The sequence below is a fragment of the Hyaena hyaena genome, unplaced genomic scaffold, assembly GCF_003009895.1.
Source record: "Hyaena hyaena isolate Hyena2069 unplaced genomic scaffold, ASM300989v1 scaffold_410, whole genome shotgun sequence".
Taxonomy (NCBI): Eukaryota; Metazoa; Chordata; class Mammalia; order Carnivora; family Hyaenidae; genus Hyaena; species Hyaena hyaena.
Window position 1 is genome coordinate 851,030 of NW_024081042.1, and position 25,147 is coordinate 876,176.

Sequence of the window (25,147 nt, forward strand, 5' to 3'; positions counted from 1 at the left end):
TTATTGTATTGATCATTCTGTTGACTCTTCAATTTGGAAATTCCTTCATTTCTAGAATATTTTCTTGTCATACTACCTGGGTAATTTCCCTTCTTTGTTTTCTCTGTTCTCTTCTGTTTGGAATTTTTCTTAAAAGGAAGTTATAAGGTTCTGAACTGACCCTCTTAAGTTTCTTATATTTTTTCTCCAGTCTACTTTTTGGAAAATTTCTTCAGCTTTATCTATTTTACACCTCTTCTGTCACATTTTCACATTTCTGTTACATTTCCCCATTCTCTTTCTTGTTCTCCAGATGTGCCTTTCTAGAGCTTCCTCTCCGTGCTTCATGGCCTCACTATCTTCTTTGAGGCTGGTGTAGGTTACTTTCAAGTCATCCTCTCTTCTCTGCTTTCTTTTTTTTCCCCTCCCATATTGCTTCTTTCTCTTTTCTTTTGGTCTCTGGCTTTCTTTGTTAGAGGGTTTCTTTATGGGGCGCCTGGGTGGCTCAGTTGGTTAAGTGTCTGACTTTGGCTCAGGTCATGATCTCACGGTTCGTGGGTTTGAGCACCGCATTGGGCTCTGTGCTGACAGCTCAGAGCCTGGAGCCTGTTTGGATTCTGTGTTTCCTTTTTTCTCTATCCTCCCCCACTTGCGCTCTGTCTTTCTTGCAAAAAATAAATAAACATTAGGAAAAAAATTTTTAAATTTGTGATCCTTGGGTATCTGTCCACAGGTGAGATGCAGGCACTGATCTACATGCTGAGAATACTGGATTCGTGGGTGCGGCTTGTCAAGTACTGAGCTTCACTTTAGGGAAATAATAACTGCTTCATTAGGAATGCTCCCAGTGTCACTCCCAGTGTCAGTATATGAGCTTCTGGAGGGTGGAATCTTCCAGATCCCTGATCAGGATATGGGTTTTTGTCAGCTTTCCATGCACAGGAAGGGCAGGGATCTCACTATTTAGTATCGGACTTCCCCTTCTCCTTTCCTCACTATGGTGTCTTACAGCTGTCTTCAAGGCCTCTTTAGATTATTCTCCTAGCTCATTTTCTTTGTCCTGTCATGTGGGAGAAGGGAGGGAAGGAGGTTTGGGCAAAGGGAAAAGTTGGGCTATAGTGCAGCTATAGAAAGAAATTCGTAGTAAGTAAGTGCTGTAGGTCTCTTGTCTTGTACACGCTTCCTGACCCCACAGGAGGAGGACGAGGGTTTAGGGTCTGACTGCTTTTGTTCTTAGTTACACTGGCCCTTAACACCATCTCCCTGGTGTCTGCTTCCCCCCAGCCCCTGGGTCTTCCTGAGTTTCCAGGGCTGTGATTGGCTTCTCCTTTTGCAGATGTACCTGTCACCTTCTCTGGTCGGCCATGTTACCATATCCACCTGCTTTCCTTCTTCCAGAATTTTGTTGACCTCTCTCCAGTTGTATTTTCTTCTTTATTGTTATTTTTGTCCTCAACTGGTTATGCCTTTTTTTTTTTTTTTTTTAATTCCCCTCACTATCATTTCAGTAGGATTTTGGGGAGAGAATAAAGATAAAAACATGTTCAATTCTCTATGTTTTACTGATTTGTGTGCTATTCTAAAAGACATTTTAGGAATGTTTTGATGAATACTACGTTATTAAACTGAAAATCTAGGATGTGAGGGTGATCTGGCAGTGACGTCTGTCACCACATTGATCTCTAGGGTTGATACGGCTGATGTGGCTGGGTAGGCGGGCGTCCCCTTCCTCCCTTCTCCATGTGTGTCCCTCCCGAAGCTGGCACTCGGTGGAAGAGGATGATCTTCCCTGATAGAGGAGGACCTTTCTTCAGTCAAGGGTATACAGGTAGCTGTGCTCCCTGCTAGAGCCTCCAGACAAGTCTCACGGTCCATCTGTAGGGGCATGTAGGGTAGTCAGGCTTCCAGGACCCCAGACACATACAAATGAGGTGCATGTGGCACCTTTAAAAAATAAAATCTTGTCCCATCTGGTAACTGTTCTGAAGATCTATATTCATTTAGTATTATTGCTTTACATACAGACCTAGGGCTTGTGGATTTCTTTTTTGTCCTCTAAAGTAACATTAAATAGGTTACTTATAAAATTAGTTGTTTCTGATCACTTCTCCAATCCGTGTCCAGTCTCTGAAGGCCAGCTGCATTCTCTTGAAGGTTAGAACTTCATGAGGTGCTTCTCTGTGCTCTCCCTTTCTCATGCTCTTCCCACTCCCCGCTCTCCCTGCTAGGCTGGTATGGTTTCACTGTCATCGTTTGGTAATTTTGTTTACCTCTTGAGCCTCAGGTGATCCTGAAGTTTCATCCTTTGTTTGCCAGAAACGGTGTGGCAAGAGCAGGGCTGGGCAAAGTGGATGCTGGTGCCCAGTTGGGTGGTGGTGCTTTGAAAGCTTCCTGGGAAATTGGGACTAAGAGCCATCTCATGAAACTCACTTTTCCTATGTTTTACCAAATAAAAAGGGAAGAAATAGGTTCATATATAATTTTAAAATGGTGAAATAATGCATTAACGAGAAGGTGATTGCCAGGTGCAGATCTGGAGAGGACGGCTGAGAAGCAGCAGCTGGCAGCAGTCCTAGCATCTGGGGAAGAAGGTCCTTAATCCTGAGGGGCATCTGGGTGACGCTGCACGGCGTTCACACATTATGTCCCGTGCAGTACCCAGATCCATGTCTTCTGTATATTTTGGGTGTAGGTCCTCCAGGATTCTGGCGGGCCTCTATTCCCAGGGAAGACTTCCTGGAAGACTGGTAGTGGGATGAGTTCCAGCCTCTGTGCTGCACACAGCTGGTCTCATGGCCACAACTAATACTCATTGCCTTCTTCCTCCAGTGCTCCTTCTAGATTCTCTTCACATTTGGCTAGCCTGTGGCTCGGGGGGCTAACCTCATTGTGTATGCAGACTCTCATCCTTGAGGAATACAAGCCCCTAACCATGCTGTACTCTGGCCATGACTGCTGTATGTTTCTATTTACTAGTACTTTTGTGCAAATGTGCGCCAAAAGTTCCAGGTTTTACCTCCTTGCCAAGCATATTCCTCTCTCGCCCCATTATAAAATAGCAGTCCCACCTCTTTCTGCTGACTGGGTCAGTTGCTCCTGTCAGGAGAGTGACTCCTCTTTTTTCCTGTCAGTTCTTTGACAGGAGGAACACAGAGAGCCTATGGCAGCCATAATTTAAAGTTCAGTGGGATTCCTGCTGTATTCCTTAGTGGAAGTGTTTCTGCTTAGGGAGCCCAGACTTCTAAACCTGTAGAACCTACAATTGCAGGGGCAGGAGCATCAGATTCCCCAAGTTGGTCACTGGGAATGTGGGTCAGTAGGGTCCACTTTGGTTCCTGGACCCATGTATTCTACCTGTTAGGGACACAGCACCATGTAGTGGTCACTGAGTTCGAATCTGTGCCTGGAGCTTAGCATCCCACCCTCACACAGTCTCATCTCCAGGCTGATGCATCAGCTGTGCCATCAGCCAGCTTGTCATCGCTGTGTCAAGCTGGCATCTTTGGGATGCTGCAGTGTATGACATAGGACCGGGAGCCCCATGGTCATGTGAGTAGTGCTGCATCTCTTTTGCTATAAAGGGGGTCCCTTGGTCTAATGAAATGTTTTCTGGAATCAAATACTCTGTGGATTAAATACTCCATAAGCCCTCATACAGCTGTGCTAAGCTCAGGCCCTGCGGGCAGGAAACCTGTACCCCAGTTAAAGGTTGATTTCTGTTAATGTGAACTGCTGCTCCTTCCAGGATGAAGAGGGCCTGTTGGAGTCACCTTGCTACCAAATACCTAGCTAGGTTCTGTGAAGGAGTGATGCTATTTCAGGGACTCTGCAGTGGTTTTTTTTTTTTTTACTGGCACAGCAGGCATTTGGCAATGGTAGTAGCCTTGTTGAGTAGGAGTCCTACCTTCTGAATTTGTGTCTTCTTCCTAGGAGTGAGGTGGAGTGTCTTTTCATATGGTTAAGAGTCATTTACATTTTTTCCCTTGCGCACCATCAATTCATATTTCTAGCAGATTCTTGGTCTTTTTCTTTTGTACTTCTAGAAGCTCTTTTTATATTAGAGATACTGTCTCTTGGTAATTTAAATTACAAATATTTTTTAAAATATTTTTTTCTTTGCCCATGATGCTTTTCTATGTAAAGTTTTAAAAAATATGTAACTAGATTTTTTTTTTTTTCATTTTTATTTATTTCTAAGAGAGAGAGAGAGAGACAGCGTGAGCAAGGGAGGGTCAGAGAGAGAGGGAGAAACAGACTCTGAAACAGGCTCCAGGCTCTGAGCTGGCAGTCAGCACAGAGCCCGACGCGGGGCTCAAACCCACGAACCGCGAGATCATGACCTAAGCGAAAGTCAGATGCTTAACCGACTAAGCCACCCAGGCGCCCCATAACTAGATTTTTTAGTTACATATCTAGTTATGTAACTAGATGTGTTTTTATTGCTTCTGATTAAAAAATTTTTTTAAATGTTTTTATTTATTTCTGAGAGAGAGACACACACAGCGTGAGCAGGGGAGGGTCAGAGAGAGAGGGAGACACAGAATCGGAAGCAGGCTCCAGACTCTGAGCTAGCTGTCAGCACGACGCAGGGCTTGAACCCACAAACTGTGAGATCATGACTTGACCTGAAGTCAGACGCTTACTTGACTGAGCCACTCAGGCGCCCCTTGTGGCTTCTGATTTTTGAATCATAGGAAAGTTTTCCCTATTCCCACGTTATGGAGGAATTCACTAATTTTTTTCCTCCTAATTCTTGTATGGTATTATTTTCCACATTTAAAATTTTGATTCATTAGGAAGTTATCGTGTGAGGAATGAATGTAATTTTTCAGTATGACACAAGTATCTCAACCCAATTTATATAAAGTCCTTTCTCCCCCAAATGACAGAGCTTTTATTTCTGTGTGCAGTTGGTTTATTTCTAGAACTTCAGTTTCATTCCACTGGTTTTTCTGCCCGTGTCCTAGTATTAATCTTAGTTTTAGAAACTTTTTATAGGTTTTAATAACTGGTAGAGCCAGCTGTCTTCTCTCTGCTTAGAGTTTTTCTATTTATTCTCATTTGTTCTTCCCGCTGAACTTTTCTAATCAGTGTGTGTAGCTCCAGAAAGTAACTTAATCATTCCATTGCTTTTATTTTAAATTTACCAAGTTACGTAGGGAAAGCTAACACCTTTGTGATACTGAGTTTTACTATCCAGGAACAAGGTATGTATTTCTATCTGTTCAGGTCTATTTTTTGTCTCTTAGGAATGAAAACATAAGTTTCGACATTTCTGTCACCTGATATAACTTTATCATGATACTGTGGATCTTCTTTAGGTATTATACTTTTTCAATCTATGGCCTCATCCTTCTTAGGATGAAATTTCCCATTTATGGTTTCTATTATAATTTCCATAATAGGGAAGACCTCTTATGAGAAACACACAACCAGATTCTAGATTAGATGATCAGAAACCTACTTATTTATGAGTACCTTTCCTTGATTTCTTAGGGACCATTTCAGTGAGTTAGCAGTCTCACAGTAACACTTGGATTTCTGCTGTTGCTCTTGGATATCATTATTTCCTGGCCTAGACTGTCCTTCATAGGTTAGGATGTTTTACTACCATGGGAAAGATGTGAAAAGAGTGTATAAGTTGGGGATATCTACTCTCCATACTTAGGCATGCTATGGGAGGAAATGCATGAAACAATGATACTTCTAGAGGGGGCACAAAACCAAAAAGTTACCTCTATCAGAATCCCAAAAAGATAAAGTCATTAGAGAGAAATTGAGCCACATTTTATGCCAATAATAGTCTGTTTGAGAGAAGCTCTTGGATTTTTGTATGTAATATATATAGAAAGTATACCTCTTTTCCTCCACACTTTAAGAGAGAGTCTCCTCTCCCTCCCCCTCCCTCCCTCTCCCCCCCAAACACACACACACACACACACACACACACACACACACACACACACGGTTCCCTGATATTTGGCAAAATGACAGTAAAGATTAGTGTTAAGTTTTCTTATGTCTTCTACTTCTTGCTTGATACCTGACACATAAACTACTGAAATGAATCGGTGTGTTCAGAAAGGCTAATTTTTGTATATGTAAACTGACTTTTGACCATAAAGCTAATCTTCTTTCTTTGCTCATATTGAGTCCTTTCTTGAATGGTTTTACATTTGTCTATCCTATTTTCTCATCTGTCCCTCTTTCCTTTACCTCTCATCAGTGGTTACTTTATAGGGAGAAGGAGGCAATGGAAGGAAATTAAGGTTGGAGAATGAGTTGTGTAAAGTCTGGGAAAGAAAGTACATTTACCATTCCTTCTTGGAGTTGATTCTTTGTGTGTGGCCATCTTGTATAGATGGAGTTGTTTATGCCTGGGGCCACAATGGATATAGCCAGCTTGGGAATGGGACGACCAACCAAGGCATTGCTCCCATCCAAGTCTGTACCAATCTTTTGATCAAGCAAGTGGTTGAAGTAGCTTGTGGCTCACATCATTCAATGGCTCTGGCAGCTGATGGAGAGGTAAGTGCCCCGCTCTTACTCTTTATTTTTAAATTGTGGTAAAATACACATAATAGAAAGTTTGCTGTCCTAGCCATTTTTAAGAATTGTGGAAGCCAGACCTTAGGATACGTGAGGACTGCTTCCTGCAACCGTTTTGTCATCTGCCTGGATTATTGCCATGTTCTCTTTAACCACTTAAGTGGTTAGGAGGGCAAATTATATATGTATATACATATTTATATTTTTAGATCCATTGTGATTTATTGAATGTCCGTTCAGTAACATTAAGTACATTCACATTGTTATTTAGCCCTCACCACCATCCATCTGCAGAATTCTTTATCTCACAAAACTGAAGCTGTACCTACTGAATGAGAACTCTCCACCCACTCCCAGCCCCTGGCGACCACCATCTACCTCTGTCTCCATGAGTGACTACTCTAGGGACTTCATATGAGTGGAGTCATACAGTGTTTATCTGATTATGAGTGCCTTATTTCACTGAGCATCATGTCCTCAGGATTCATCCATGTTGGAGCACGTGACAGAATTTCATTCTTAAAGCTGAATACTATCCCATTGTGTGTATATGCCATATTTTGTTTATCTGTTGGATAATTGGGTTGTTACCAGCTTTTGACTATTGTGAAAGTGCTTTGCTTTAAAAAAAATAAAGTCATGACATATTTGTATTTGGTGTAGTATAAACATAGCAGCCCTGTGCACAGCTAAAAACATATGGTGACACACTAATACAGTCTGTGTGACCAGGATCACTCTTTTTTTTTTTTTTTAATAGTTTATTGTCAAGTTGGTTTCCATATAACACCCAGTGTTCACCCCCACAAGTGCCCTCCTCCATGCCCATCTCCCCCTTCTTCCTCCCCCCCATCTGCCTTCAGTTCCTTCTCGGCATTCAGGAGTCTCTCATGGTTTGCCTCCCTCCCTCTCCCCCACTATTTCCCCCCTTCTTCTCCCCCACTGTCCTCCATTAAGTTCCTCCTAATCCTCCTATACATGCAAACATATGGTATCTGTCCTTCTCTGCCTGACTTATTTCGCTCAGCATAACACCCTCAAGATCCATCCACATTGCTACACATGGCCAGATTTCATTCTTTCTCATTGCCATGTAGTATTCCATCGTATAGATAAACCACATCTTCTTGAGGATCACTCTTAATAACAGCAGATTTCAGCCTCAAGGCAGTTGAGTCTCCTGCTCTGCGCTAAGACTACAAACCAGATGTGTAGAATGGTGTTCTATACTTTTGTTTTTTTAATGATCCCATCAGTTCAGTTCTGTTTCGTTTTCAGTAAATGTAATGGTGTCATAGAAAATAACTTACTAACAGTCCAGTAGGTACTCTACCCCCCCCCCCCCCCGCAACGTTCCATGCTTGTCTTAAAGGTTCCTCAACTTACTGATTCTACCTTCTCATCTTTCATCTCATTTTGTTTCTCTTCATAACCAGGTCAGGCCTTGCTACCTACCTGGCTATTGCCATGGTCTCTTTATTCCATAGCTTTTATTTTATTTTATTATTTTATTTTTATTTTGCAGAGAGAGAGAAGGAGTGGAGGGGGGAGAGACTTTTAAGCAGACTCCACATTTAGCACAGAGCCCGATGTGGGGCTTGATCCCACAAACTGTGAGATCATGACCTGAGCCAAAATCAAGAGTCGGGTGCTCAACTGACTGAGCCACCCAGGTGCCCCATCTGTTTTATTCCGTAGCGTTTTGATTGGTCTGCCTGTCAGCTGTTCCCTGTCTGCCCCCTGTGATTTCTTTTTTTTTTTTTAATTTTTTTTTTTTTAATGTTTTATTTATTTCTAGGAGAGAGAGAGAGACAGCGTGAGCAGGGGAGGGTCAGAGAGAGAGGGAGTCACAGACCAAAACAGGCTCCAGGCTCTCAGCTGGCAGTCAGCACAGAGCCCAATGCGGGGCTCGAACCCACGAACCGCGAGATCATGACCTAAGCAAAAGTCGGACGCTTAACCGACTAAGCCACCCAGGCGCCCCTGCCCCCTGTGATTTCTAAAACAGAGATCATATTGTCTTCTTCTTGAGAATAGCTCAGTGGTGTTAACAGTGATTTTACTATGTAGGACAGGGTAGGGTGCAGAAACCAGAGAAGCGGAGGGAGGTGAACTTTTCATAGCTAGGATGTACTAGCGCTAGGCCTCGCACCCAGGTCTTAGGCCCCAAATCCACTGGTTGCTAGTCTGTTTTTGGTTAGTGCAACTGCAGTCCCCATTTTTAAAATGAAAGGCAGCTGCATTACAAGGGAGCTTGGGATATTTGAGAAGTGCCAGAATGATTGGTTAAAATTAGAATTCCCTAATTTGTACAGCCTGGATTCCTGGTTTATTTTAACTATAAGCATATGCTACTTTGGATAAGTGTGCTAAATATTTGCATCATTATTATAGATATTCCTGTGGATCCACTTTGAGGAAGTTTGCAGTTACTTCTTTTTTCCTATGAAATGAACCTATCGTGCCTATTCTTTTAAGGCACCAGCAGCGGGGTTTGTTATTGTTGCCTGGGGCAACATCAGACATATGAGCTGAGATAGGAAGTGCTGACAGAGCAAAGAATTGTGGAAGCCACACCTCAGGATGTGTGAGGACCACTTCCTGCAGGCAAATGAAAGGGTTGGGGTCCTTAGAAATTCTCCAGGTCTTAGAAGAAGTAAATTGCCTGGGCTGCTAACATTCCTGTCTAATTCTCTCTGGTTACACTTTTGTTTGATAGGCTCAGTTGGTCATTAACTTGAGGTGATTTTTTGCGTTGTTTTTCATCTTTGTTACTGGATTTTAACAAGCTCAGAGCTCTATTTGTGTATCTTTAGAAATCTGGTTTTCATGCTATGGCATACTACAGGCAGGATGCATTTGAGGAGGGGAGCTCCCTAGGGCTGACAGGCAGCAAATGAGAACTGAGAGAAAATAGAGCCAAGAGTAACCTGACAACCTGGTGTCCTCTCTGTAGGGACAAACATCCCTTTAGTTCTTGTGACCCTTACTGTGTTATGATATGTAACTGTGATTGATAATTATAATTGTGATGGCTGTGACTCATAAGGAAAGATTCTGTAATGTTTAGTATTGGTGATTAGTGAGACAAGAAAACACATCTTAAGGTTTTTAAAGCTTTTTGTGGGAGGGGGAAGAAAAAAAGAATATCTGTCCCCAAAGAGTTAGGCAGATTTTTCATATCACTGCTGCTTATGTGGTATGTACCTTATTTCCTGTTGATGGCAGATTAAAAAATCACATATGGCTGCCATAATCCAGAGGCAGTATAGCACAGTGGTTCAGACACAGCTAGACCTTCTTGGGTTCAGATTCCACATTTACTACTTACTGGTTGTAGAACCTCAAGCAAGTCACTTAACCTCTCTGTTTCTATTTCCATATATAAAATGGGAGTGAAATAGTATCTACCCTAGGGTCAACCTACAGGATTACTGTGGGAATTAATATATGGGAAGCATTTAGAGCCATGTAGCTCATAAATATTCATTAAGTGGGTTTATTTTTATCTTATGATTACTAATGTGCATCAGTGCTAGAATTTTCACCCTAATGCTAATAATTCTTTCTTTTCCCCTTATCTTGTATAGGTATTTGCTTGGGGGTATAACAACTGTGGCCAGGTGGGATCAGGATCTACAACAAATCAACCCACTCCTCGAAAAGTTACAAACTGTTTACATATTAAGAGAGTGGTTGGCATTGCCTGTGGTCAGACCTCATCCATGGCTGTTCTGGACAATGGAGAGGTGAGCTGTCTCCACAGTCTCCCCTCTCCTCACCTCACCTCTCTCAGTGAAATATCATTTCCTTTATGAGGAGCATGAGATCGTGGAAGGAAGGTGCTTTGTTTCTAGAGATTCATTGATAGCTAACTGGTTACTGATTGAAGAGTATCTGGAGGGTATTTGCTCCTCAGTATGAGTTTTCAAACTCCAAGATTTATCTGCAAGTAAGGATTTTAATGTGTCTAAATTTTATTTTGGTTTTTGTGAGATCCAAACAGTCTAATGTTTGTAGGTATTGTAATAAAGAGTTTGATGCTAGTTCTTTCATCCAATGAAAAAAATCAAGTATGCGCTCTTTTTAAAGAGCGGTAGCTGGTGATCTTTTTAAAAGTTCATTTATTTTGAGAGCAAGAGAGAGTGCATCCCAGGAGGGGCAGAGAGGGAAAGAGAATCCCAGAGTTTTTTCTTATGAGGGGAACTTTTAAGATTATTCTCTTAGCAACTTTCAGATACGGAATACAGTATTACTCTAGTCATCATGCTGTATATTATATCCCATGACTTACTTATTTTATAACTGGAAGTCTGTACCTTTTGACCCCCCTTTATCCATTTTGCTTAACCCCCAGCCCACACCTCTCGAAATCACCAATCTGTTCTCTGTATATATGAGATTGGTGTGTGTGTGTGTGTGTGTGTGTGTGTGTGTGTGTTTAATTAAAGTATAGCCAATGCACAGTGGTACATTGTTTTCAGGTATGCAGCATGGTGATTTGACAAGTCTGTTCATGTCATATTCACTAGAGTGTTAACTGACCTTTTTCATCAATCCTAATGTCATCTTTGATGACTTTAGAATTTCCTGGGCTAGTCATCAGACATTCTCCATCCTGGTATTCTTTTTACTTCTTTATTTTTAAAAACACATCTAATTTTAAAATTATTATTATATGGTTATTTTCACAAAGGAAAGCAAATGAAGCCTGTAAAGTTTGACGTATATCCTTCTGGACATTTCTCTACAAACAGTTATATATGGGTGAATATAATTATCTTTTATAAAAAATGGGATTATTATAGGTACTGCTTTTTTCTGCTGTTCTGCAACTTCCTGCTTAACAACACATGTTTACGTGAATCTATTATCAGACCATTTATAGCTGCTTTCCATTATAATGGCTGCTTATGTTTCCTTGTCTGGATGACCCACAGCCAAAACTCTATAGAAGGAAATTTCAGTTGTTTCTAAACTTTTGCTGGTATAAACATTGTAGCACTGACTTTCTGTGTTACTGTGTGTGTGTATATCTTTTGTACACTCATGTTAAGTAGTTTATAGAATAAATTCCCAGGAATAAGATTTCTGGGTCAGGGTGTACGCCATTAAATTTTTTGATAGCTATAGTCAAATTTTTCTGCAGATAGTTAAAAACCTGTTGTACTTATGACATGGAAAGCACATTCCACATCTCTTGCTAGTACCCTAAGTTCTCTATCCCCCTTTCTCGTCTGTCACATTGCCCTGAAAAACCCCATCTTTGGCTTCACCACACACCTCAGGTTTCTCATTTAACCAGACCTTTAGTCTGTTCCTGGTCAGACTTTTTCCCTCCTGTGTCTCACACCTCCGTGTTCTAAACCTTCACCACCACTGGCAAACCTCTCTCCAGCTCTACTACTTTCAGCTGATGACTCCCCTCTCCAGATATCTAAGGGATCACCACATTGTCTTACGTCCTCTTTTTTTTTTAATTTTTAAAAAATTTTTAATGTTCTATTTTTGAGAGAGAGAGGCAAAGTGTATGCAGGGGAGGGGCAGAGAGAGGGAGACACAGAATCCAAAGCAGGCTCCAGGCTCTGAGCCATTAGCACAGAGCCCAACACGGGGCTCGAACCCATGAACCGTGAGATCATGACCTGAGCTGCAGTTGGATGCTTAACCGACTGAGCCACCCAGGCGGCCCTGTTACATTGTCGTCTTAACCTCTTTCCTGCCCATTCCCTCTTTTGGTCCCACTGTCACGGCCTTAGTTTCAACCCTTGGCAGAACCCATTGCTTTGCTGATGAGAGACACATTTACTGACTGAATGGCTGTCCTGCCTGTAGTCTCATAGAGTCTATTCACCTTTTGTGCAGACAGCAGGATTTTTCTAAGATGTGACTATTAATCTGGTTTGAAATATTGCAGATGGGAGACCCGTGCATGCGTTCTACTTTTCCCTTGTGTGTGTTTTGGCAGTTTATCCTCTTAGCCTTTACTTTTCCTTCTTGTCTTTTGTCCTGCCACTGTGCTGAATGTGTCCCAGCATGCCGCCGCCTCATTTTCAGAACCTGCCTCCAGCATGTTCTGTGCCCTCTTCATGGAATACTTTACTCCCATTTATCGATCCTTCAGCTGTCCTCAAATCTCTGCTCTCTGAAGAGTCTTTCCTAAACTTTCTTCCTATAGCTAAGTCCTTTGTCTTCTCTGCTCCTGTAGTGCCTTGATTGTATCTCTAGAATAGCACTCTCCCCCTGGCTGCAAAAAATTTGCACATGTCCATCTCTCCTGTTAATCTGTGACCAAAAACTTACTCCTAGTACCTTTTATCATGTCGTGACATACAAGAAGTGCTTAATAATTGTTAATGAGCATCAGCTTCCTCATTTATATAGCAAGAATAAATGACTTGCCTAAGGCTATCCAACCAGTAAGTTATGGAGTGGGAACTGATGCCAAATTCTGTCATCCCCACCCCCAAAATATCTTCTGTTGGGAGATCCCCAGTAGGGGATCTTTGGATGGGTGTTTGGATGTGAAAAAGTACTTGATTTGTTTACATGGACTGCATTTTTGTATCTTCCCTCTTACTAATTGTTTTAAAAGCCTGTTCTCTCCCTTTGTCTCTCTAAGGTATATGGCTGGGGTTACAATGGCAATGGTCAGCTAGGCTTGGGCAACAATGGTAATCAGCTGACCCCTGTGAGAGTGGCAGCTTTGCACAGCGTGTGTGTGAACCAGGTACGTGTGGTGGGCTCCACTGCTGCTCCCCTCTAGCCCCCCTGCTCCAACTTGGAGAAACACTGGAGATTTACTCTTCAGTAAAAATTTTCAGACAGTGCTGTATGCCTTCATCCTTCTCATTTGAAATTCTGTCTTTCCTAAATTCCCATGATGAGAAGGAGCACCATGGTGGTGACACATCAGTATCAGTCTTGACAAGTACAAAAATCTATTGGAAAAATCTAGTAGTCTCAATTTTTGGCTTTAAAAAAATGTTCTATTTATTTTTGAGAGCGAGAGCATGAGCAGGGGAAGAACAAAGAGAGAGGGAGAGAGGGAGGGAGGGAGGGAGAGAGAGACACACACACAGAGACACAAAGACACAGAGAGACACAGAATCTGAAGCAGGCTCTGGGCTCTGAGCTGTCAGCACAGAGCCTGACGCAGGGCTTGAACCCATGAACTGTGAGATCATGACCTGAGCTGAAGTCAGATGCTTAACTGACTGAGTCACCTAGGCACCCCAATTTTTGGCTATTCTAATGCTTTTTCAATGTTCCAGAGAATGTCAGTCCATACCTGATGATGAACTGGCATTCTGTAGAAGCTAGCTGTAATCTTTAAGTAGATGTTGTCCCTACCCTTCCTGTTTCCCTGTTTATGGTAACCATTTAAATTTACTTGCAGATTGTCTGCGGCTATGCACACACTCTAGCACTAACAGATGAGGGCTTGCTCTATGCCTGGGGAGCTAACACATATGGGCAGCTGGGAACTGGCAATAAAAATAACCTGCTAAGCCCAGCACACATCATGGTGGAGAAAGAAAGGTAACTTGGCTGTACCATGTCTCGGGATTATGTGTGTGTTTTTGGACTTGGGACTCTGTGTGCAGGAGCTATGGTGTTTGGCTTTGTAACTCTTCTGTTTATTAACATGGTCATTTTGAACAAAAGAGTTTGAGTGGCAGCCAGAATGGACATGAAGTTGATAGGATTCTTATGTGGCTTTCTAAAATAACCTGTGATTGATAGGTATTAATGCATCTTTATAGAATTCTTACAGGTTTCTTGTGGCTCATTTAGTAGGTAAATAAAATAGGGTCTCTCACCATGTAGAAATTCAGAGTGTAGTATAGACTTTTCCTATCAGCCAACTGAACAACTTTTAAATCTTCTTTTCAAAGGAGATTTTCTGTTTAAATATTCATTTGATTTAATGTGTGTCACTGGAATAGATGCTTTGTTTTTGTTCAGCCAAATCTTGAGGTCTTACCCATTAATTTTTAGAGTGTTGACTTCTGATTATAGGACTGTGCTTAAGAGGCATACTGAGAAATGTGCTTGGCCTGATGTCCATTTGGATTAGGATGTGCAGAGTCCATTACACCCAGTGTCATCGCTTATTTAGGGGATGTGAGGAAAGGTGGTATCAAGGAAATGCTGTATTGAAGAGAGTATTTTGTTATTGTTGTTACTGTCTAAGCCCCCAGAACTGTCAAGACAATTTGTCTCTGTTCACTTCCCTCATTTACTTTGGTTACTAGTCCCTTTTTTCCAGGTTTTTTTCAATAGTATGTATTATCCTAATTCCGCATGAGGTCAGGATGAGAAGTGAGGTGACAGGCCAGGGAAAAACACAATACTCTTGCTGTGATCTTTCGGTTCGGTCCATGTGACTTGAAGCTAATGCCTCTCAGTCTTGGGCTGGTTTTTGCGGTGTTGTAAGCATGACCTTTTTATCGGCCTTGTATCGTGGGCTATAGGCTTCTGTAACAAATTACATACGTTTTTCTTAAAATGTTTCAGGGTAGTAGAGATTGCGGCCTGCCACTCGGCCCACACGTCGGCTGCCAAGACCCAGGGCGGGCACGTGTACATGTGGGGCCAGTGCCGGGGCCAGTCCGTGGTCCTGCCTCACCTCACCCACTTCTCCTGCACTGACGACGTGTTCGCCTGCTTCGCCACTCCTGCCGTCTCTTGGCGCCTCCTGTCTGTAGGTAAGAAAGCTCAGGGCTACCTCTTTAAAAAAAAAAAAAAAAAAAAAAAAGTTTATTTATTTATTTGAAAGAGCGCATGTGCAGGGGCGGGGCAGAGAGAGAGGGAGAGGGAGAGAATCCTCAGATTCTCAGATCTCAGAATCTCAGATTCTGATGCGGGGCTCGAACTCAAGTCGCGAGATCATGACCTGTGCTGAAATCGAGTCAGATGCTTAACCAGCTGAGCCTCCCATATGCCCCTTTGATTTTAATTGAGGTGAAATTTCTGTTCATAAAACTCACCATTTTTAAAAAAGTTTTTTTTATGTTTTTTATTTATTTTTGAGAGTCAGATAGAGACAGTACTAGCAGGGGAGGGTCAGAGAGAGAGGGAAACACAGAATCTGAAGACAGGCTCCAAGCTCTGAGCTATCAGCACAGAGCCCAACGCGGGGCTCGAACCCATGAACCGTGAGATCATGACCTGAGCCGAAGTCAGTTGCTTAACCGCCTGAACCACCCGGGTGCCCCAAAACTCACCATTCTAGAGTGTACAGTTCAGAGGCATTTAGTACAATTGCAGTGTAGTGCAAGCACCATTCATATCAAGTTCTGAAACGTTTTCACCACTCAAAGAAAACCCTGTACCTGTTTTGCACTCAATCCCCATTCTCCTTTCCCCAGCCCTGGCAGTCACAAAGTTTGCTTTTAGTTTCTGTGGTTTTACCTATTCTGGATGTTTCATATAAATGGAATCAGTGTGTGACCTTTTGTGTCTAGCTTCTTTTACTTAATGTTTTTGAGGCTTAACCATGTTGTAGTATATATATTAGTACTCCATTCCTTTTTATGGCTGGATAATATTCTGTTGTATGTGTAGACCACATTTTGCTTATCCATGCATCTGTTGATGGAGGTTTGGATGGTTCCACCTTTTAGTTCTTAAGAATAGTGCTGTTATAAACATTTGTATACAAATATTTGGGTAACCTGTTTTCAAGTGATTTTGTTACACTAAATTTATTACATAATTCTGGTCACGTGGAACCAGGAATGAACTTAAAAAAATTAAAACCATGTAATTTTTAGGGTTAACTCTGATGTTAACTATACTTTCTCACTTTTTCTTTCAATCAATCTCAAATACTTTTATTTCAGAAGGGCACAAAACTTGAGGAATTACAAAGGGTAGTGGAATTTAGGGTGATCTTTCGTTATGTAATCTGTCCCTTTTCTGACTATTATCTTCTTTGGGAGTCCATTGATGGAAAAATGGTAAGGTGTCAGAAAGCTGAGTAGCCATTAACATGATGGGTTTAATCTCTTTTATTTCCTGTTCATTTCTGTGTTTTTTGCTGATGTATTTCTTCTAAGTTGTTCTTTGTATGTGGAGGAAGTAAATGGATCACAATGGCCCTGTGCCTGAAAAGTAATGTAGCTCTTGTCAACTGTGGGGTTTAGGTTGCTTAGCAGTTGATATTAAAGGCCAGTCTTGTAGTACATGTCATGGCTCGGGTATATCAGCCGGCTGGCCAGGGCTGTCCCATCATCACGTGACCAATCTGTGCACGGGGCCGAGAGTATCTTTAGGAAGAGTTAAGCTGTTGCTCACTTTAACATGAAATAAATCAAACATTTCCAGATTCTTCAACTATAATACAGTATTTTTTTGCAGTGAATGTTGTGATTAGAAAGAATTTAGTTCACAGAATGGGACTGTTTAGCCATAATCACACATATGTGTAGCATGCACAGCCAAACACTATGTACGTCTTCAGATTCTCCTGTGCTGCTTACCCTGGACCTGTTAATAAAAGGCTTCTCTGGGTACTTGCCTTTCAAAATTCTAATCCTGAAAAGACATCCTTTTCAGAAGAAAAGTTTTAACATTTTTTAATGTTAAGCTTGGAAAAAAAGATCATTCAGAATGTATCTCCTAGAGAACTTCCTACACACCCACTGAAAATCAGAAGAGTTTTCTCTCTGTTTATGATCTCAGCTGAGTGTTAGGAAGAAAGAAGGTGAAATCAAACCTCTGAAGAATACTTTTTCTCTAAAGAGAGGTCTCTTGTCAGAAACCAAGATGGGGAAGAGGGTTATTTCAAGCCATAGGACTGTGGAGGCACCGATCCAAGCTGTTTTGCAGATCGGGTGGGGTAGCAGTGTAGATCCCTGGACTCCTTGCCCGTCTGAGTCATTTCCTTTCTTCTGTTTGCCAGAGATCCAGATTACAGGGTGAGGTGAAAGCCTGACATTGGAAAGATTGTCCACTTTATGCCAAAGCCAAGAGAGCTCTGTATTATGGGGGCTTGGGGGAGGGCTTGGGCGAATGCTATTTCCTTGGGAGAGTCTCATATAATAAACCTCAGAGATGAGCTTATTTGTGAAATTCCAGCCTAGGTTTTAACAAGTGTCCCTCTAAGAACAGCAGGCTGCTGAGTGACACAGCTCAGTTCTTTGATGGAGTCCCAATCTCAGCTTATAGGCAATAGGAACCTGCCTCCTGTGTTCGCAGCACCTGTGTTCATTGCCAATGATCTCTGGAATTTTTTAAATTTTTCTGTTAGTCGCCTTCTACTGGTTTTCTTTTGTCCATACATAGCACAGCAAAGTGTTACATAAATTGTACAAGTGCCTTTACTTTTTTCATAAGGACATAGCTCTACTTACATAGAACAGTTCTTATCAGGCAATGTGATCATGTTTTTGTAAAACTGTTCCTTTTGAGTATACATTGTTACTAAGTAAATTTGCTGTTTTCAGATAACATGTAAGAATTATTCGTACAAAAAAAAAGAATTATTTGTACATTCATTAATATTTAGGATTAATAGGGATGTTTAGATTCCACATACTTAGGAAAAAGGGTTTTCCTTCATGAGAACATGACTGATTAGCATTGCCGCTTCAGTGGTAAGTTTGTTTCTTGCCACTCCTTGAGTTGAATTTACCAACCCCTTGAAACTACCCAAAAGCAGAGCAAAGGTGTTCTTGGTGTTTCAGTCCAGAAAAATTGATAAATTCTTAGCCTCGGAAGAGGACCACTCAAGTTTTGTTTTGTTTTGTTTTGTTTTTTTAATTAATTAAGTTTTACATTTACATCTATGTTAGCATATAGTGCAACAACAATTTCAGGAGTGGATTCCAATGATTCATCCCTTATGTATAACACCCAGTGCTCATCCCAACAGGTGTCTTTAATGCCCCTTACCCATTTAGCCCACCTCACTCCCACAACCCCTCCAGCAACCCTCTGTTTGTTCTCCATATTTAAGAGTCTCTTATGTTTTGTCCCCCTCCCTGTTTTGACATTATTTTTGATTCCCTTCCTTTATGTTTATCTGTTTTGTATCTTAAGTTCCTCATATGAGTGAAGTCATATGATATTTGTCTTTCTCTGACTAATTTCGCTCAGCATAATACCCTCTAGTTCCATTCACATAGTTGCAAATGACAAGATTTCATTCTTTTTATTGCCGAATAATACTCCATTGTGTGTGTATTTGTGTGTGTGTGTATTTGTGTGTGTGTGTGTGTCTGTGTGTATGTATGTATACCACATCTTTATTCTCCATTGATGGACATTTGGGCTCTTTCCATACTTTGGTGCTGCTATAAACATTGGGAGAACCAATCAAGTTTTAAGTGAGCAATGGACCTTTTTTAAATATACATTAAATGTTTTTAATGTTTTATTTTTGAGAGAGAGAGGGGGACAGAGAGTGTGAGTGAGGGAGGAGCAGAGAGAGAGGGAGACACAGAATCTGAAGCAGGCCTCTGGCTCCAAGCTGAGCCTGATATGGGTGACCTGAGCCAAAGTTGGACATTCAACTGACTGAGCCACCCAGGCATCCCTAAAAAATATACATTTTTAAATGTCTAACGTTATCTGTAAGACTGGTAATTGGCCTTTCCAACCACATACATATATTTTGGTAGTGTATAGACTGAAGATACTCCTTTTAATATGGTGAAATTGATTTGTCAAATAAGGCACAAACTTGAAAAAACTTTTGATTGAGTTATTCACCATGCTAATGGTTATCTTTTTGAAGTCTTTTCATATCTCTGGTACATTTTCTTGGATTTCTGTACTAATAATGTATTTGTTGCTTTCAGAGCATGAAGACTTTTTGACAGTTGCTGAATCACTGAAGAAAGAGTTTGATAGTCCAGAAACTGCTGATCTGAAGTTTCGAATTGACGGGAAATATATCCATGTCCATAAAGCTGTTTTGAAAATCAGGTATTTTTGCATGAGCTTACAGACATCAATAACTTTACTTTCTTTTTGCAGTCCCCTTTTGGTGACCGCTAAGAAGTAGCATTGGCAATAGAGAGAAGTGGCACTATTTAATATTTTTGTGAATAGGACCCATGCATTATCTGTGTGTGTGAGTGTGCACTCGTGCCTTTTTGAAAAAGCATAATGTGGTTGTAGAAGTATTTTTTTTTTACATTTATTTTTGAGAGAGAGAGAGAGAGAGAGACAGTGTGAGAGGGAGAGGGGCAGAGAGAGAGAGGGAGACACACAATCTGAAGCAGGCTGCAGGCTCTGACTAGCTGTCAGCACAGAGCCTGATGTGGGGTTGAACTCACGAACTCTGAGATCATGATCTGAGCTAAAGTTGGACACTTAGCTGATGGAGCTACCCAGGCTCCCCATCTGTATTGTTTTTTAAATGCGGATCTTGTGAATACTTATTTCCATCGACAAATTTATTTATATGGTTAAAAAAATACAAGAGATTTGTTAGTGAAAAGTGTGTATGTTCTCTTAAAGATTGATTTTCCGTCCCAGTCAGGAAACTCTCAAGGTCAGGAGTGATGGACCTCTGGCCATGAGGGACATCTAATTCCCAATTAAAGAAATGTTCTTTAGATATGGTAAATGGTGGGAGTTCTGTGTATAAATGTGAGAGAACTTTGTATTTACGAGTAACAGCTTGGACTCTTGCTCCCTGAGGCTGCCATCACTGAGAAGGAGGCACGTGAAGTGAGACCACAGAGACTTAAACTGGCCACATAGAAGTCCTTTCTGAAATGTAGTTAAAAACCTCTTTACAAAATAACATGTTTTAAGGGAACCTAAAAGCCGTATGTCATTCATTACTAAGAGAGTAAATATCTGAACCAAAGTAATGATATGATGGACTGGAACTGTTCCCTTCTGTGAACCTGTGGTCAGCTAGTCTGTTCCTTTCATGCAGTTTCCTGATCCATTTGTCATTCCTTGTCTAGACAACTATTTCTTTTAACTTCTCAGATGAGGTAATTTCTTATGTAGATGGAGCCATTCTTTTAGTTGTAAATGGATTTTGAAAATATTCTGTTTCTTTTTACCATACCTCATTTTAAAAGGATTTGAAAAGATAATGATTTTTTAAAACTGAAATATATAGTTTAAGAAAACCCAGTTTTAGAAATCAGTTTTGCATGCAGGTGGCTTTTTACATGCAAATATAACATAAAAAGACCCACACAGATATTTAAAAATCTGTGACTTTTCTAGTGAATGTGTTTTCTAAGTAACTTGGTAATAGATTTGGGTGGATTGGAAAGGGAGCAGGTCGGGGCGCCTGGGTGACTCAGTCGGTTAAGTGTCCGACTTCGGCTCAGGTCACGATCTTGCAGTTCGTGGGTTCGAGCTTCACATTGGGTTCTGTGCTGGCAGCTCAGAGCCTGTAGCCTGTTTCAGATTCTGTGTCTCCCTCTCTCTCTGCCCCTCCCTTGCTCATGCTCTGACTCTCTCTGTCTCCAAAAAAAACTATAAAAAAAAGAAAGGGAGTGGGTCAAAGCAGAGGAACAAAATAGGACTGATGGCTATTTTGAAGATGAGTCAGAAAAGGAGGAAAATTGTCATGTGAGGTAATGTGATAATCATCAGCCCAAATGTGATCCAGTTAATATTTAAAGCCATTTTAAGAATATGCTGATTATGGGGTACCTGGGTGGCTCAGTAGGTTAAGCGTCCGACTTTGGCTCAGGTCATGATCTCGTGGTTCGTGGGTTCACGCCCTGCGTCCGGCTCTGTGCTGACAGCCAGCTAAGAGTCTGGAGCCTGTTTCCGATTCTGTGTGTGTGTGTCTCTCTCTCTCTTTGACCCTCCCTGCTCATGTTGTCTCTCTCTCTCTCAGAAATAAAAAATATTGAATAATTTTTAAAAAAGAATATGCTGATTACTTGAAAATTAAAAACCAAATAAGTTATTTGAATGATGTTAAGATATCGTCAAAGGTTTGAACTCTCAGTTCTGAATTTCCTTTAATTTCATTGTTTAAAATGCATTTCTGTATAATGCTTTTTAAGAAAAACAAGTGAGCAAAATCCTTGATCTGGATGAAGACTGTCAGATGGGAACAGTGGTGCACCCGAAGGGCTAGTTACTTCTAGGCCCGGCTCAGAACCCTTAGTATTTAATGGGAGAGACCCATCAGAAAATGCAAGTGAATAAATTCAGAAGGTGAATGTAAAATCCTGTGCTAGCTACAGATTCACAAGCCTGGTGAGTGTGGGCCCAAATATAGTTAATTATTAGGAGACCTAGGGGCACCGGGGTGGCTCAGTTGGTTGAGCTTTTGACTTCGGCTCAGGTCATGAACTCGTGTTTCTTGAGTTCAAGCCCCGCCTTGGTCTCTATGCTGACAGCCCAGAGCCTGGGGCCTGCTTTGGATTCTATGTCTCCCTCTCTCTTTGCCACTCTTCTGCTTGTACTCTGTCTCTCTCTTTCTCAAAAATAAAGATTACAAAAATTTTTTTAAAAAATATTGGTCCTTGATAGAATCTTCCTCATATACTAACTGTAAAGTTTAAATAGTCTGAATAATAAAGGACAATTTGAAAAAAATTAGGGAGACCTATAATACTTGTTTGATTTCATCAATTTCAGTAGGTAACTTTGCTTGTTCTGTTTAGGTGTGAGCACTTTCGATCCATGTTCCAGTCTTACTGGAATGAGGATATGAAGGAGGTGATAGAAATAGACCAGTTTTCTTACCCAGTGTACCGTGCCTTTCTCCAGTACCTCTACACAGATACAGTGGACCTGCCGCCTGAAGATGCTATAGGTACCTCAGCCACGGGGACGGGCAGGCCTCACGAGCAAAAATCTCTCTTTCCTTGCTCTCACAGTACTGAAGTGGAAAAAGTCTCAGCTGAATTGGCTTTTACATGGTTTTTAGAAAATATTTGAAGTAAATATCTTTAAAAATAGTATTGTAGAAGTTATTATGGTTCATAATTATAGACAGTTTATGACTATGGACTTACTTTAATTTTTAATAATTTTAAATTTTTTAATATTTAAATTTTAATATGGTTCTAATGCATTTAGTGTATCCCCTTGGAAACAAAAGAAAGGGGACAGTTCGATTTATTCCCCTTCCTTTGTACTGTGGAGGAAGTTGTATAAAGTGAGTATAGGAGAGGTCTGTTTTGGGGTGGGGGGGGTAAGGAGTGAACAAAAGGATTTATTTAATAACATTTAGAGTATCATTCACTAAGAAACTTTTGATTTAGCTACATAACTCTTCACCAAAATGAAATATATGTGTTTATAAATTAGGGGAAATTATCGTAAACTTGATGAAACATTTTTTTTTCTTTTAGGTCTTTTGGACTTGGCCACATCTTACTGTGAAAACCGGCTGAAAAAGCTCTGTCAGCACATTATCAAGCGTGGAATTACGGTGGAGAATGCCTTTTCATTATTCTCTGCTGCAGTCAGATACGATGCAGAGGTAACATAAACAACAGACAGAAGCCAACCCCTCCAGCTCCCTGTGCTCTGCCCTCCACCGTTTTCTTGCATGAGACAAGGAACATGAGTAATTTCACTTATATTTAGGGGATCAACGAACTGACTGATCCCTAAAAAATGAAACCTGGCCTTGTTTATTCTCTGTTCATAGTTTCAAAAATGGTTGTTGTTCTACTTTCGTTTTTAGCCAAGATAAGAAACTAACTGAGGTCCTGGCAGCTGTACTGCAGGTTGGAATACAAAGTGTCAGTACCCAGTCAGACTGGCAGCATAATTTGAGTTTCAAGTGTTTCTCAAGATCAGCATATACTGTGTATTTTTTTCACGACCCACTGTGCTTTCTCCCCAGCTTTACCCTGTGATAAGCCAGGATCCTGTATCATTCGTAGCTGTATACACTCTGAAAGTCTATCGTTGTCTGATTATAACTCCTGATTACTCACGTTTGAAGAACTTGCTCTGGACTCCTTTTTATTTGTTTGTGGTGAATGGTTGATTTTGCACCAGATTGAATTCTTAATCTGGGATTCATGGATCTCTAGAGAATCTATGAATGAATGGCCTTTTGAGAGTCTGAAATTTTGCGTTTGGTGTATTTTCTTGAAGTTACAAATCAGAGCGTCCTTGGACTGTAGGCTCCTCATGAGCAGGAACTGTTCCTTATTGTTCTCTGTGCGCTGTAGTGCCTGGCACAGAGTAGGCACTGGATGGTAAGTGTTTGTTGAACTGAATGAATATGGTAGCACCTGAAGGATATATTAAGGATAATTAGTGAACTAAAGGCCGTTATGGTTGGTTTTATAAATTTATAGAGAATAAGAGGTAGAGAGCAATAGCCTTAGAGTTCAAGATGTCCAGCTAAGGCATACACCTTTCATGACACAATTAGCCCATTCTTAGAGGTAGTTGTTTTGTCATCATTTGACAAGGCAGAGTATCAGGATTTACCGCACACCTGTAGGGATTTGCAGCTGTGGCCTTGGCCATGTGGTGGATGGCAGACTACTCCTTTATCACACTTAGGGATCCAAAAGGACCATTATGTCTTATACTTTCAAAGTGCATCCTATTTTTATTTGAGATTATATGGTCATAGATATTTGCTCAGGTCAAATATAGCTGACTTTCTCTGTGGCCTGACAGTAGATTTAGTGATGATCAAAGTAAATTATTTCTAATAGGAAATGGAGGTCTAGATTTTTTTTTCTTGCCTTTCCCATGACACCATGATTTATTATTTATTAGAAGTGCCCTTTTCTTTAGGTTGCATTTCTACCCCATGATGTGATTTTTAAACTGGCTGATGCCTTTTCTATTCATTTGGTAATTCACTTTCAGCTTCTTCTCTGTATCTCTCCCTTCTCCTCCTCACTGCTAATGAGTTCGATGTTCTAGAGATTAGGATATTGCTGATGAAAACCAGTTGGAACCACCTGAGCAGAGGCAAACATCTCATCTCTAGTTGCTGGAAATTTCTCATTTTAAGTTAAAACCTATCTTAAAAAGTTTACAGGAAAAAACCTTATGCTGTTTTTATAATTTTTAAAAATATTTTATTTATTTCTGAGAGAGAGGGAGACAGCATGAACAGGGAGGGTCAGAGAGAGAGGGAGACACAGAATCTGAAACAGGCCCCAGGCTCTGAGCTGTCAGCACAGAGCCCGACGTGGGGCTTAACCCACGAACTGAGATCATGACCTGAGCAGAAGTCAGACGCTTAACCGACTGAGCCCCCAGGCGTCCCCCTTATGCCTTTTCTACCTGTACCAGCTGATCACTTTTTAAGATTAGTTTTCATTTTCCTCATACTGAATGTAGACATTAAATACCATCTCTTCCTCGAGACTGCAAACACATGTGGTTCCTGGAGTCTGTCGCAGTATGGGCATGTAGTTGGCACTCAAAAATATATGTTGAGTTTAATGAATGAGTGAATATATTTGAAATACCTCACCATGAAGTTATGCTTTTTAAAAAAAGAAGAAAACAGAATAAAACTCTTAACACCCCTGGATATCAATGTAGAAAAATTAGAACATAGAAGACAAAAAGAATCACTTCTTTTTTTCTAGGCCGTATTTTCTTTGGATTTTTCTAGGTGTTCTGTAATTGACTAATGTACTTTTACCTTGTATTTCCCTTAATGCAATAGAATGTAATAAGTAAATAA

The 25,147-nt window shown here is 40.9% G+C and overlaps 1 protein-coding gene across 7 annotated transcripts in view; it reads left to right on the forward strand.

Annotated features, from left to right (window-relative positions):
• Nucleotides 1-25,147, forward strand: part of RCBTB1 (RCC1 and BTB domain containing protein 1) — a 52,554-nt gene that overhangs the window by 20,734 nt on the left and 6,673 nt on the right. For 6 of the 7 annotated variants that reach the window (XM_039252190.1, XM_039252186.1, XM_039252189.1 and 3 more), the window contains 8 exons: nucleotides 6,341-6,507; nucleotides 10,119-10,277; nucleotides 13,151-13,258; nucleotides 13,928-14,070; nucleotides 15,049-15,239; nucleotides 19,338-19,464; nucleotides 22,134-22,285; nucleotides 22,827-22,957. In XM_039252190.1, the coding sequence (XP_039108121.1) occupies nucleotides 6,341-6,507; nucleotides 10,119-10,277; nucleotides 13,151-13,258; nucleotides 13,928-14,070; nucleotides 15,049-15,239; nucleotides 19,338-19,464; nucleotides 22,134-22,285; nucleotides 22,827-22,957 (1,178 nt within the window). The remainder of the gene's footprint in view (nucleotides 1-6,340; nucleotides 6,508-10,118; nucleotides 10,278-13,150; nucleotides 13,259-13,927; nucleotides 14,071-15,048; nucleotides 15,240-19,337; nucleotides 19,465-22,133; nucleotides 22,286-22,826; nucleotides 22,958-25,147) is intronic. The other variant, XM_039252193.1, reaches the window with a different exon arrangement.